The 14349-nt window shown below is 45.3% G+C and overlaps 1 protein-coding gene across 2 annotated transcripts; it reads right to left on the bottom strand.

Annotated features, from left to right (window-relative positions):
• Nucleotides 1-4270: 4270 nt before the first annotated feature.
• On the bottom strand, nucleotides 4271-13885 carry AGTRAP (angiotensin II receptor associated protein). 2 transcript variants are annotated; one of them, XM_086764535.1, is made up of 6 exons: nucleotides 13788-13885; nucleotides 8530-8564; nucleotides 8199-8310; nucleotides 7377-7575; nucleotides 7106-7144; nucleotides 4271-5164 (listed from the first exon to the last, which is right to left on the bottom strand). In XM_086764535.1, exons 1-6 carry the CDS (start codon nucleotides 13812-13814, stop codon nucleotides 5058-5060), a joined length of 519 nt encoding a protein of 172 aa, XP_086620661.1. In that variant the 5' UTR covers nucleotides 13815-13885; the 3' UTR covers nucleotides 4271-5057. The 2 variants fall into 2 exon arrangements, with proteins under 2 accessions (XP_086620661.1, XP_086620662.1); XM_086764536.1 differs by lacking the exon at nucleotides 7106-7144.
• Between the last annotated feature and the right edge of the window lie 464 nt (nucleotides 13886-14349).

Here is a 14349-nt window from a genome sequence, read left to right as displayed (position 1 = left end):
GTTATTTTCTCGAGGGCTGGCAGGAATGGTAGTGTCTTGGCTTAAGGTACTATTTAACTGCTTAGCAAGTGAAAATTTGTTCACCTATCATGCTACAGCCCTACAAAGGTTCAAACCATGTTTACACATCCAGAGAATCCAATGCTCCTTAACTTGCAAAATTTACAGCATAGATGGGAGACCTAATTTGCAGTCTAGCGACTAAGTCAGATGGTTATACACATAACTCTCACGCAGAGCACAGATTCTGAAGCTGCTGCTAACACATAAGTGCAATTTGACAGGACTGTGCTTTCATTCCCTCAGATTTTAAAAGCAAGTTGTCAATCACTTTGTCATTCTAGCCACCATTATTTTCCACTCCCCTTTAAAAAAACCGAAAATGATATTGTGAAAAGACACATACACCTATATCACCTTAAAAAAAAACCTAGTCAATCTGAAAAGAAAGAGGCAGCATGGCCTATGAAATCAATGCCCATTGTCTTTTTCAAACATATCCAAATACCAGAGTCTCCTGTCAAATTGCACTGTTTCCAAACTATGTTTATCTCATTCTCTTCTTAGAAAGCATCTGAGCCTCAGTCATCCCTGTTTGCAAACAGCCCGCTCGCTGTTCTCACATGCAAACTCCTTCAGTAATCACCACAAACTGGGGAGTAAACTAATTTACTAAAGCAACAGGAGATAGTCATGCAGTGTTGCAATTATCCTTGGGAATTGCCGTTACTGCCTTTCATACATCACCAAGCGTACCATGAATGAAAAGATCTCATTATTTTTTCCAGACAAGTAGAAAGTAGCAAGTACAGAGTGAACAGACAAAGCATGGCTGCCTTCTTCAGGGTGCCTATCACTGCATGAAGTACAACCACAAAATGCAGCAGACTGGTCTTCCGTAGAAGTACTCCTTGCATCCATCCATCCATCCATACTAGCAATGTATCACAAAAGGGTGTTATAAAGGATTTGAATTCTGAAAGGACATGAAACCGTCATGTTTATCACTGGTGTTTTGCTCCATGAACACCTGGAACCCAGCACTGGACTTCTTTATGCTCAAGAACTCATTGTCTATTTTCTTGATAACTCATGTGATTTTTTTTTTAGTTCTCCATTTCAGTTCTTTCCGCCAGGTACCAGGTTGTTGTGTACCAACACACTGCCATGATTATTTTAGGCGGTGTTCTTCACCTCACTCATTCCTGATTTCAGTCTGAGATCAGGAAGAGATAATGTCCTTTAAAAATCATGTTTGTCTGCCTTCCCAAAATTGCCATTCAGGACTTCAATGTAACCACTTTCAAGCAGTAGTTAATCTTACTCAAAAGGCAAAAAGATTTTATGAAGTGCTTTTTATAAACTTCTTCTAAGGCCAGAAGAGATACTCAAGGCAAGCCACAGACTTTGTAAACTGCAAAATCCATGACCAATGGATTTCATATTAGCTTTGATGTTTCCAACTAAAACATTTAACACATGCTCACTATACACTTTGCAGCAACAAACTAATGCATTAAAACCTGAAACAAATCCAATTAAGCAAACAAAAATTAAGCTGATCAATGTACTTCTGTTATAAGCAAAATGAAGTAAATAGCACAGTTCATGAAAAGTAAACCAAGCTCTTTCAAGTGAAAGCCATTTTAGCATTATGATAGCAATGACAGACCTATAATAAACACACAGGCACCGCACAGAAAATGCTGATTTTCCCATCCCGGCTGATCCATTTCATGTTGCAAGTTGGGAGCGGTGATTGGTCCAAGATCACACTTCACGTGCCTTAGAAACAAGGCTTTTCTCCCACCACTCAGTAGTACAGACTGAACCACCACCGCCATTGCATGAGCCTCTCGTTGCCAGTTGGAGACACACACAAGCGCTCTTCCCTTAACCAGAGAGAGGGCAGCTACTGCTCCAGCAGCTGAGGAACAGCCACCCAGCAGTGCCCTTCCCATGCTGCCATCCAAGAACCAGCCAGTGTCCCAGGACGCGGTGGTGGGAGTGGGAGGGCCACCACCCCCAGCCCCAGCCTGAAGGAGCCATTTCAGGCCTGCTCTTAGCTGGCGTGGCCGGGGCACACACACCCCAGGCCCCGCTCAGCATGCCCAATGGCTCCCAGCACTCTCCGTGCACGCACCTCTCTTTGTAGGTACTTACTCACTCCGACAGCCGCCGCCGGACGTGCCACCAGGCCTTGCCAGAACCTCAGGGATGGGACACGCACCTCTTTGTGCCCGCGCTTCTGAACGCGGGGGCAAACCTGCAGCTTTGTACCCCTTTAATGCCCCAACCTCAGCAGCTAGCGCAGTCCAGCTGGGTCACTGTAAGCAGCTTATCCCCCGCGATTAGCAACATTGCCTGTCACCGGGGCTGCAGATGGCCACAGGAAAGCCGCCCACAGCTAATTAAAACTGTGTCCATGGCTAATTAAAACTGCGTCCTGAGGATGGCCCAGACAAGGCAGCCCACCCAGGGGAGGTGGGGCGTACCTGCAGGAGAGGGGACGGTTCTCCTCCTCCTTGCCCCCAAAGCGCCCCAAACCGGCCACATCCCGGCTCTTGTCAGCAGCACAGGGCACCGTGGCCACCCTGGAGAGCACAGGTGAGCCCGGCCCGCACTGAGGTTGGGCAGGAAGGGCAGCCCTGATGACTGAGGAGGGAAGGCCCCATCCGCCCTGCAGCCAGCCTAAGGGAGACAGCTTAGCTCATCACAAAAAAAAAAGCCCCAGCTCATCAGGACCTGAGGATTTACAAAAGAAAAAAACAAACAAACAAAAAAAAACCAAAACCCAAAAAACCTGAGCAGAGTAGTGCACCTGCTGCACACCTGTGTGAGGAGACCCTGCGGACATGCGAAGAGGAGCCCCCCGGTGAAGCTGGGCCACTGGCATCAGCAAGGCCGTGCTCCAGCACAACGGGCTCCTTGGATCCCCACAGGCCCTGCTAAACCAGGTATTGATCCAAGAGCGCGTCACTGCTTATTGTAAGCACTGCTGAAACAAACGCCCTCCTCTGCAGAAGCCAGGAGAGGGGCCTCATTTTTATCACCACCTCTCTGATTTACTGCCCAAAATAGGTATCCTTGAGGCACAGTAAGCCTAGTATAAGTCCTGCCTTGCTGTGCTCCCAGATGTGCTGAATTCTCCACAGAAAAGCGCACAGCAGGTCAGCTAGATGAGTATCACTAGATTTTGTGGTGTCTTTCACAATGGAGAATGGCTGGGAAAGCCTCACTAGGTGTAACTCTTTGTCCATGCAGATACCCAAAAAGCATTGCATTTAAAACAGTTGTTTTCAGTCTGTGCTTCACAGGTCTAGGGAAGAAAAAAACTGAGCATTTAAATTCAGGGATCCATACTGTCACTGAACAGTGCTGGAAAAAACAGTAACTGAATATAAAGTCCTGCTTTGCAACTCCACAAGCCCCATAAATTTCTGCCTACCTATTCTTCTTTCCTCCCCAGCTGATCGCAGCAGTAGACTGATTCCTAGTCCTGCATGGCAGCCTGCAAAATGAATGCACAACACTCATCTCAGGAAAATAAACCAGACTACTGCATTTTTATGGCATGTACCATGTGCCTGGCACAGGCATAAACAATGATGGTCCAGGCACAGCAGCAAGTTACTGTAGTGCTTCTGCAGCATAGTGGAGGAAGCATCTGCTTATGTTTAAAGTGATCAAACTTGGGAGAAAATTGCTTGGTTTTAAAAATACAAATGGCATGGTTGTAGAGGTTAGAGCAAAGCGTACAGGGCTCTTGGTCACTGCAGCAGCCGGTCTTGTCAAGAGAAATGCAACTGTAGAATAACAGATGTATGCTTTGAAAATACACCCGCTTTAGAAAAAACACAGGTCGTCCAAGCACTAGTATTTTCATTCTATTAAAGTTGACATACTCTTTTATTCTGAAAAAGAATCCTGTTGAACATCTTTCCTTTTTTTAGGATTTTACCCTGAAAGCCACAGCAGGGCAGACTGTTGTGTGTAAGATTAGAGTTTATAGTTTGTCACACCCTACAAAGTTCACCACTACAGTGTAAATAAACCCCTCTTTTCCTTTCCCCAATCTTCATTTTACTAGCCCACCTTCACCACCTACATGTTTACAAGCAGTAAGCTCTACTTATCTGAGTAAAGCTTAGACTAAAAGCCATCAAACCCCTGTAGACTTTCCCTCGTAACGACTCTCCCAGACCACCTGGTTACAGTCCCAAACCCTCAGGAATATCTACATTTTCAAATGAGACATAGGTGACCAGTGTAACTTTTTCTAACGCAGAAAAACTGTGTTCATTTTATAGTTTTTTTAGAAAAATGTAACATTTCAAGTTCTGTTAAGATAGGTAGCTGAAGGCAAAAGGACATTTCAAGGCACAGAGTATCTATAACCGACAATCAACAGGCATTTTAAGTATCCTTAAGGACATTCAACTTGCATAAAAGCATCAATGAATAAAACTTAAGATACTGGGAGCACAAGCAGCTCCCTGGCCCAGTAACAGCATTTTATACTAACCCCAGCTTTGTGCAAACCACCACAGCTAGTATAGGGAGTTATGGTCATAAATCTTAGTTAAATAACACCCTCAAAAACAGACCTCAGGAACTTGCAGATGTTTCGTGGAAATGTATCTGCATAAAAGCAGGCTAAACAGTATTGTTTAAGGGCAGTTCATAAGCCTTTAAAAGATAGCTTGTCCAAGAATATTTTGAGTGGTTCCCTTACAATTGAGAGGATGCACAATACAAGACTTGGGAGACTGCAGAAGCTGTGTCCACTCAGACGTCCAGAGAAGGGATTTAGGGGGAGGGAGGAAAGAAGAGTAGGGGGATTACAAAGAGTCACAGTGCTTAACATGACATCTCCGAGATCTTCTGGACTTACTGCAGGAACCCATCTGCCTAACCTCCAGAAAGTCAAAGAAATGTAAAATCAGATCCTCTCCTGTTTGCTCAGTAGCAGGTCTTGCTCCATCAGAACGGACATGGGAAGAGCAGAAGGCCAGACCGGGCGAGGGAAGCGTCCATTCTCTGTTGCAGAGAGCGCCTCAGTATGGCTGCTGGGCTGTCTTGCTCGAGTCAGGCCACTGCGGAGGGGAATCCTGCTGATCAATTGGCTCGTAGGTGCTGCGATCCCGGCCTGCACGGCTGACACCTGAATGGAGAGGGAAGAGAACAAGCTTGTGAAAAAACCAAAAGCACAAGAACTGAATCCACTGGACAAAACCCACAGCTCAGGAGCACACCACATTAGCTGCTCTACCAGCTCCCAGCACCAGTGTTCTGTGATCCTCACAGGAGGTAAGAAAACTCATCCTTCCAACAAAGGCAAAATCACTCAGCTGCATTTGAACATGCCATCTGAGAACTGCTCTCTTAGTAGGCACATGACTGTGTGGAAAGCAAGACCCACAAAACTATATAGCAGCATAACAGTCTCCTGTAATAGCCTATTTCAGCAAGATGAAGTTTATGAGATCCAGTGGAAAAATGAACAGACAAAACCAGAAGCAGCAGGAACCATGGCTAGCTGACAGCATAGATTTAAGAGCATGATTCATCTGTGAACCACTCTTCCCAACACGCTATGTTGGGAAGCTATGCCTCAACTGTGCCACATCATAGCACTAAATCTGAACCCAGCAGTGCTCCCAGTTGTGCTATGAACAATCTGCCTGTGGCACAAGACTGGTACAAAATCATGTTACTGTCCAGGGGGTGAGCAGGGAAAGAAGAGACAGAGAATGTGCATGGATAGCTCTTTATCTATAGGCTAGGCATCTGCCATGGCTAGAAAGCAATCTGAATCAAAGGTGGGCACCAAACCACATCAGAGGTTTGTTCTACGCAGCAAAGATGCTGTCAAGCAGCAAAAAGGGATTTTGTGTGGAAAGAAAACAAGACAGAGAAGACCAGGAAAAACGCAACACTGTTAGGTTCAAAAGGAAAATGACAGCAGAAAAACGAGAGAGGAAATCTGTCAACCACATTCTACAAAACAACAGCGCACAGTTTGTGTACTGAAAAAATCTTGTGAGAGAGACAGTTTAGGAGAGGATCTGAAACTACACAGTGTCTGAATTCCAACCTGCACCTGAGAGGAGACCCTCAGACAGTATCATGCCTGTGTTGGGACAGCGCGGTTGAAAAGAAGGAATACTCCCAAATTCCAAGCAAAGGGATGAACTCCTCAATGACACCTTCACTTTCCATGGGATACAAATGTCAAGTCCTAGTTACAAGCACAGTGAGCAGCTAATAAAAATTGGCACAAACACGACCCACAGCAAGGAACTGCAGTTGACTCACAAGCCTTCTGACCCGGTTAAGACCTCTAGCATTTGCAGAAGTATCTGATGGAGAAGGCATCCACATTCCACTAGCAGAGAAATGCAAATAGCACATATTGCCCCAAGCCGTGGTTTCTTTCCATGGCCTCTCCTCCTCTGCAGGTATCCACCTCTTTTCACAGGAAGTGTTATCGTCTTTGCTAGCCCCAAAGCAGCAAAAGTGACAGCTTTTAAACACTGTGATGCAGCTACACCATCCTTTGTCCTGCACAGCCTTCTTAGAAAGGCAAAAAGATAATTTGCCAGGCTGCTGGTCTTGCCAGGGTGAACTCCCACACAGCAAACAAGCCCTGGCAGCTGCCCTGCCATGAACTAGCACCAGGCATGCTTGGCAAATCTGACTGAGACCCAGAACATCCAGCCACAGCTCCTTCTCTCTGGCAAGGCTGCCACATTATCATTAGCAAGTACAACTAGGAGAAAAAATAGTGCCTCCTTGCAAGTCCCACAAGGTAAACATAAGTCCTATTTTCCAGGCAAGGAAATGGAGTTCCAAAGCAATTAAGGTAGCTAGGACATGTGAGGCCCAGAGAAAGCATGGAGTTAGAAATCCAGATTCCTTCCCTCTCATGCATAATCCAGCTAGAAAGGATGCTGCCTCTACTTTCCCCCAGAAGGAAAAGAAAGGGTTGGCAGAGAGAAGGACACCCAAAGGCTTCCAACAAGCACACACAAAAGCAGGAGGAGGAAGAGATGAAAAGTCTCTCAGTTATATTGAATAAGAGAGACAGCAGTGGTATCAGTACCATTGTGGGCAAAATGGCTGTCAGACGAGGACTCCAGGTCTGCAAGGGAAAAGAGGAAGAATGTAAATTTAAGGCCTAAAACATACCAGACCCACAAAACAGGAAAGCAGACATGAGCGAGAACAGACATGAGCAGGCGCCCCCTCTCCCTGGAAAGGGGGACAGAATTCAGCTGCACAGAGCTCAGGCTGAAGGGTCTAAAGTGCAAAGACGGTCTCGCTAACACCAGAGGAGGTGGCTCACAGTGATGGAAGCAGAGGAAGCATCCTACCTATGTTAAAGGTGTACTCTCCTCCACGCTCCCGATACATCCGATACACCAAATAGCAGGACACAGGTTTGAGGAGAAGGCTGAGGATGGCCATGCCTATACTGAAACGCTTCACGTCAGTGAGATAGTTGTTCGGAGGGTAGAAGACAGAGATGTGAATGATGTCTGTGAGTACTGTGAGCAGCAGACCAGTCAGGAACTGGAAACAAAGAGAGAATGGGACATGAAGTGAATAGGAGTAACAGTCAATTCCAGTGTCTATTTCCTTTGAAATCTGTGTTCACACAACTGTGCCTTCACCCCGGTATTACACACTGCTAACCCTGGACACTGCCCCAGGTAGACAGAGATTCCTAAATGAATGATCTTGTATTTTGTGTATTTTCTTCACACGTCAGACACCTTCTCATGATATCTCTTTAATGTTCAGAGAAGTGTTTTACAAAGCCCTTCCAACTCAAGCATTACCAGTCATAACAGAGGGTAAAAAAAAAAAAAAGTAAGAATCAAGTATGCCTCACCTCTGAGAAGCAAAATAAGTGACAGTGAGTGCTTCTCACCATGGTTTACAGTTCTTATAGATTTATATGCTCTCTTAAAAAAAAAAAAAAAAAAAAACAACACACAAAAAACCCCCAAAACAAAAAAAACACCCCACAAAACAAACAAAAAAAAAACCACCAAAAAACCAACAACAAGGAATTTGACTTGTTCATTGCTGTATTGGGAACAGCTGAAAATCATCACTGACTCAAAGAAGCCGTCTCTGCCCTCCACCCTGTCCCTGAGCAGCCTCATGGAGGCACATACCCTCACACTCACCATCACGATGGCATCAAGGGAATCTCGCTGCACAATGGCCCAGATCCCCACTGCAAGGACGCTGAAATTTCCCCAGGCATAGGAGGCTGGAAACATGTAATTCATGCATCCCCTGCCAAACAGGACAAAAAAAACCAGCCCACGTTCACAATAAGCCTGCAACAGTTTGTTTGCATTCATCCCTGTTCCCATACAAACACCTCGCTCTTAGATTTAGGATCTCCTTGCACACAGACAGGCACAAACAGGGAGTGCTGCTTCCCTGAGAATGTCCCATTCCTAGTTTGAAGGAATACCCTCTTCTCACCCAGGCTAGGCACTAATCACTCACCACACTGTAAGCAGCCAGTGTACCAGGATGATGGCCTGTGGAAAAAAAAAAAAAAGAGAGGAAGACAGGTCAGCAACTTGGGAGAACCGTGGGAGGACTGGCATGAAATTACAATCCTGATCCTGTTTCTGAGGGATGATGGAAGAGTGGCCTGGACCCATGAACCAGTGCAAAAAGCTGGCGTAGCAACTGGGAGAGTGAAGACACAAAAACATTTTTCTCTGCTCCTGTTGCTGAGTATTTCCTGTGGTGCTACACTGTAGTCATTCATTATCGTTGTCATCTCTGTTGACATTTGATTGAGGGCCCACTTAGTCTTTTCTAAATGGGTTATTGATTTTGCAACTCCAGAAGAGTTTGTACAGAAAGCTGGGCAATCTGATTCACACTACGCTAGCACAGTTTATACATGACTGATCGGGCATCCCATCACCAAGAAGTCCATGGAAAGTCATGCCTGCAGCTCCCAGCAATTTCACTCCAGTCCTCACTAAATCCTCCTTTTACCTCTTTCCAGTCTTTTCAGAGCAGTGGTTCAACCTCACTGCAGTATTAATAGACCTGAAGGCATCTTCTAGGAACCTGAGAACCCGATTGTGCCATAGTACACAGCTCTTTTCACTGCCAGTGAAGCACCAGAGCCCAAATGCCAGCAGTGCCCTAAGTAGCAATCAGATGATGTTGTCACAGATTCTGTACTTTGCAAATGTCCTTAATGATCCTGATCCTTGTGCTCAAGGGGACAAATCCAAGAAGAAAGCATTTTTCTGTAAAAAGTGACACAAGGATTCTCTTCACTAGCACTTGACGTTTTTGTAACCAAGGAGACATACTCTACATGTTTATTAAGACAGCAAATGGGAACAAGAATATACCACTCCAGTCTTTTTCTATACATATATCCATGTGCTGCTCACTTGCTTTTAAACCTGCTGTCCAATCTCAACAAAGAGAGATCACTCATATTCACTCTCTAAACATTTGTGAAAACAAGAATGTGGAAGACAGGCTCTATTAGCAGCCTCATAAAAGAAAGGCTGAAGCCTGGACACATCAGAGGATCCGTGGGAAACAGGCACTCTTCCATTTTTTCTAGGTGTAAGAAAGGCTCCAATTAGCATTTATACTGACCTCGGTATAAAAAAAACCCAAAAAACAAAACACCTACCACCAGAATCCCTCTGAAGCACACTCCCCCTACATGCTTCTACAAAAAAAAAAAAAAAAATCTTTAAAAAATTGGGAAATGAGTAAGTAGCAAAAGGCTAAATTACTCAGTGGACACAGGAAAGCTGAATGCAGACAGGAGCATTAAGACACTAAAAAAAAATAGAATTAAGATCTACTGACATCCTACTACATTCATTGACTTAAAACATCTATCCGTGCTGTAACTTAATACAGAACTAGCTGCTTGAGAAGAGAGCATGAGTGAAGCACAGCCAGGAAACCAACACGAGCAACGCATCTGTGTGGCTCGCACTGCTCTGCCAAGATAGACCCTGTAGATGTCCTACGATAAGACAGAGCTCTTGCTTCACTGCCGTACCCTAGCACATCTGCACAGCGTTCACTCTGAGTAGCCTAGACTGTTGTAACTTCAAACAGCGCTTAAAACAGATTCTTATTAATGATTTTTGTTAATTGTTCATGAAAGCCTACAAAATGCTTCACCACCACCCCCCGCTTTGCCTTCCCCTAGATTGTACCACGGAGACCAGGCAGAAACTGCTAATCAGTAAAATACAAGATGTTCTTGGATAAGAATGGAGACATGCAAATAGCATTTACTCAAGAGACTATCACAACATCAGGGAAATTCTTAATTAGGTAGTATTTAATTGCATGTTACATACCCACAAGACCCCTCAAGGCTCACCAGTTAACACAATTAGGCAGGATGGCTTTTTTTTTTTTTTTAAAGCTGTCTAGATCAATATTGCAGTTATTAAATTATGAAGCATGCTCAGTCATCAGCATAAAGTCAGGTAAAGTAGGGCTGATAGTATGAGGGACTGCTGAAATAAAAACAAGGCATTCCTTTCCTGGTTATTAGTCCAATTTACCTGACAGTTCTTCAGGGCACTACAGAATAAGCCAGTGGAAACATAGTGTTAATGAAAAACATCCTTTAAAGTTACAGTCACTATGTGAGATTAAATAATTTGCAGGCACTCTCCTTGTGAGACAGCAGAATAATTGAATTTTTTCCCATCTGTTCAAGGACTTGAGTCTGTACCTAAGAAAGGCATACATTTCTTCTTTTGAGAAAATAACTCCTAAGACTTGACACTAGTGCTGAGAGCAGAAAATAAGAAAGCTGGGACCTTTGTCCCTATCCCTTCTGGGCAGAAGGATGACCATGTGATGAAAAGCATCCCATTGGAAACCGGGGAGAGCTAAGGGGAATTCTAGCTCCTCTGCAAATCCCAGTATGTGATGGAACTAATTGCCAAGCATTAAAAAAGCCTGGGTCTGCCTGGGTGTCATTAGATGAGAAACTCTTTGGAACAGGAATTCACTCCTTTAAACATGTTTCAGCACAGAACCTAGCACAAGGTTGAATTCTGACTAAGTTAAAAATTACATGGTACCAAGTTACAATTATTTTCTTGTACTATCTAACTTATTTTCCTTACTTTTTTTTTTTTTTTTTTTTGAGAGTGAGCTCATCTACTCTGCGAGTGACATATTCACCTGAGGACAGACTAACCAAAATATAGATCTGAGTGAGCCACCTGTGAGGACGCTCCTCATTATTATAACAGAGTGATAATAATGAGAGTGGTTACGCAGTGGGACAGGCTATCCAACGGGGCTGTCATGGCTCTATTCTTAGAGATTTTAAACAGTCAGCTGAATTTTGAGTTGAGCTATTTGATCTAACTTTGAAGTTAGCTTTGCTTTGCGCAGGAAGTTGAACTAGATGACATACAGAGGGCTCTTTTAATCTAACTTATTCTGTGATTTTGTGACCTAGCATTTAAAAATGCCCAAGCACAAAACTTATGTTTCCAGGCACATGGGTTGTAGGGCATTGTCCAGGCTTGATCAAACTCAAATTTTGTATTTTGAGGCCCTGCATAGTTATTGCAATAATCCTTGGGGTCAAGGATTCACTTCAAAAATATGGCTATACTGCTTCCCACGTGCTTTGCTGAGCACTACTATTAGAGCTGGGCCAGTAGATGCTGTTTCACGAGCATGTTCCTCATCCACTCTAGGGCAAAGCCTGCTACATTAATTTTATAGTTCTGCAAGTAGCTTAAAGAGAGACCTGAAGGCTAAGACATTACTAAGTTCTGGCACAAACACAGCTCAGTCACGCAGTTTTCTTGGAGCTATTTCTATCATGAGGCTCATCTTTTTTAATCTCACAGAAGCTGTAAGCTGATCGTGCCAGTGAATAGCAGTAGTGTGTGTTATTTCCAGACCCTTTCTGAGTAAGAATCTTTCCCACCTTTGCAATATGTTTCAGGGAAGCAGGCCCTAACTCAGGAACAGTACAAAGATGCCGCTACAATTATTAACTCCCTATTCCCCAGCTCTTCAAGTCCCAGAGCAGTACCGGCAGACTTGACAACAAGGAATTTCTTAATGCTGAAAACAGTTTGCCCAGGACAAGCCCACTCTTATCTAAGAAGAGATTTGGGAATATTTGTCTGAAACCGGAGAAGAAAGGCAACATTTAAGTTGTGTTGTCATGGTGACTCAGTCATTTAAGAAGTCTCTCTTTTTCAGCTCCCCTATCTCCACTTCCCCTGGTAGAATATGTATTTCATCCTGGCAAACTTTTTAATTAAAATGTCCTTACTTTTCACTCTTGTTTTAGCATTGAGGGAAAAAAAATCCAACCAAGTTAAAAGACAAAGCAGAAGGCAACATCTTTTAATCTTCCTTGTGCCCTGGGAATCACACAATAGTCCAAACTTGTCAGAGCAAAGTATCAGCTGGTTTCCAGAATGTAATATAATCCATATGCCAGGCCTTGAAAAAAAAAAAAATCTATTTGCTTACTTGCCTGTAACAAGGGAAGTTGCTTTTCTTGGTGAACTAGGAGGAGGGGGAAACATCATTATACAAACGCCAAGCTTTTATTTATCACAGCCACATGAAAGCCTTCCTATATAAAGCTGAATTCATAACAGCAGTTCAGATAATATTACCCTCCCACCCAACCTGTAGGCAGCCTGCTTCAAGGCCACTGCTCACAGCTTTATGAATCAATAGCAGAAAAAAATGGATGTGATCACTGATGCTTTCATTCTCTAGGCAAAGTTTTAACCAAAGCACCTGAAACTCGTTGTACCAAACAAGATACACAAAGCAATGAAGCTGGGAAAAGGCACACACACCTAGAAATCTCAGGGCTCTGAAAATACGAAAGGCAAAAAAAAAAAAAGAAGAAAATTTTATTTGTCTGGTATCAGGGAAGGCTCCAATATCAAACGCCAGCATCAAAAGCAAAAAAAAAAAAAAGTGATTTTAGCATCCTCCAGCTTCTCTGCAAGGATGTGCTTCTTCCCAAAGTGAAAAGAGTGATGTGAGAAGTCCCTTACTTCCCATTTCTCCAGTTACTAGATATTCACCAAAATTTTCAAATTGCCCCCAATCGAAGCCCCGTCCCGCCCCCAACAGAGAAGCAATTTCAGTTATCTACTAGATGATACACGGGATCATCTTTCTAAGCTATTTTGCCTGACAAGCAAAACCTTTGCCTCCTCGAGATCTTGTGTAGCGTTTATCCTGGATTAGCTCCGGTCAGCTGAGCTGGAAACCTCCACAGACACAAGTTAATAACCAGCTGTTGTCCCAACCCACTCCTCGGTCACTTTAGCCACGGCCCTGAGGTAAGAGAGAACCTTGGAGTCACTCACTGCCCGTCTTCATGACCAAGAGCTTTTGCAGACGTTTGCCCATGTGATGAAAAAGGTTTGGCAACACCAGCCTCTCCTCCTCGGAGGCCTCCACATCTCCCGAGCAGGCCCTCAGCCAGGTCCTGGCCCAGGGGCCAAGCTGGCCTGCGAGAGAGAGGAGCGGCCGGGCCGGGCCGGGCCGCCCCGCCGCCTCTGCCTCCCCCGAGCCGCGGCCGCCAGACAGACACCCCCTTCCCCGCCCTCCCGCTCCTCAGGGCGAGGCCTTGGCCTGCTCCACCCGAGACCGCGGAGAACCGAGCGGGCGACCGGCCACTGGGCTGCCGGAGGGTCCCCCCGCCCCGCCGGGAAAGCCCGGGAGCGCCTCGGCCCCGCGGCCCCTACCTTGAGGTTGACGGCAGGCAGCTCCATGGCAGCGGCCCGCCCGCCCGCGGGGCCGCCTCACGTGGGGCCGGGCCGGGCCCCGCCGCCGCTACGAGCTGGCCCCGGGCCGCCCAGGGGAGGGCGGTGGGGCGGGAGGAGCCGGGACAGCGCCCCGCCGCGCCCGGCCCCACGGCGGGGCAGGAGGGACGGGGGAGGCCCGGCAACAGCAATTGGAAGGCGGTAACTGCACTCAGCTGTGTCACACAAGAACCGAGCGAAGTTCAGGTCCGTCGTTGGGGTTGAGCACTGGAATCTCTAGCCATGTAGCTAGGATGGCTGGCAGACACTTAGTTGTTTCCTTTGGCCCTAGATTTTTCCCCAGAACTAGATGACTGAACTCTTTGCCTAAAAGCGTAATACAAATCACAAGTTCCTTATCTCTCGTTCTGAATTAAAGCTTCTCCCATTTTAGAGCTAGGGAAGTAACCCTACATAGTACAGCTATAACTTACCATTTCCTGACCAGGTCATAATAGTGGTCTTCACCTCAAGTATAGCAAATGTACTAACAAAACCAAGAAGT

The sequence above is a fragment of the Chlamydotis macqueenii genome, chromosome 21, assembly GCF_036417535.1.
Source record: "Chlamydotis macqueenii isolate bChlMac1 chromosome 21, bChlMac1.mat, whole genome shotgun sequence".
Classification (NCBI taxonomy): domain Eukaryota; kingdom Metazoa; phylum Chordata; class Aves; order Otidiformes; family Otididae; genus Chlamydotis; species Chlamydotis macqueenii.
The sequence above is the reverse complement of the archived record's forward strand: the minus strand, read 5'-3'. Positions and strand labels throughout refer to the sequence as shown.

Coding starts and splice junctions, on each gene's coding strand:
- AGTRAP (XM_086764535.1), bottom strand. CDS start 13,814: ATGGAGCTGCCTGCCGTCAACCTCAAG. Junction 8,565..13,787: donor TGCCTGCCGTCAACCTCAAG/GTAGGGGCCGCG, acceptor TTTTTTCCACAG/GCCATCATCCTGGTACACTG. Junction 7,576..8,198: donor CCCTTGATGCCATCGTGATG/GTGAGTGTGAGG, acceptor CTTTGTTTCCAG/TTCCTGACTGGTCTGCTGCT.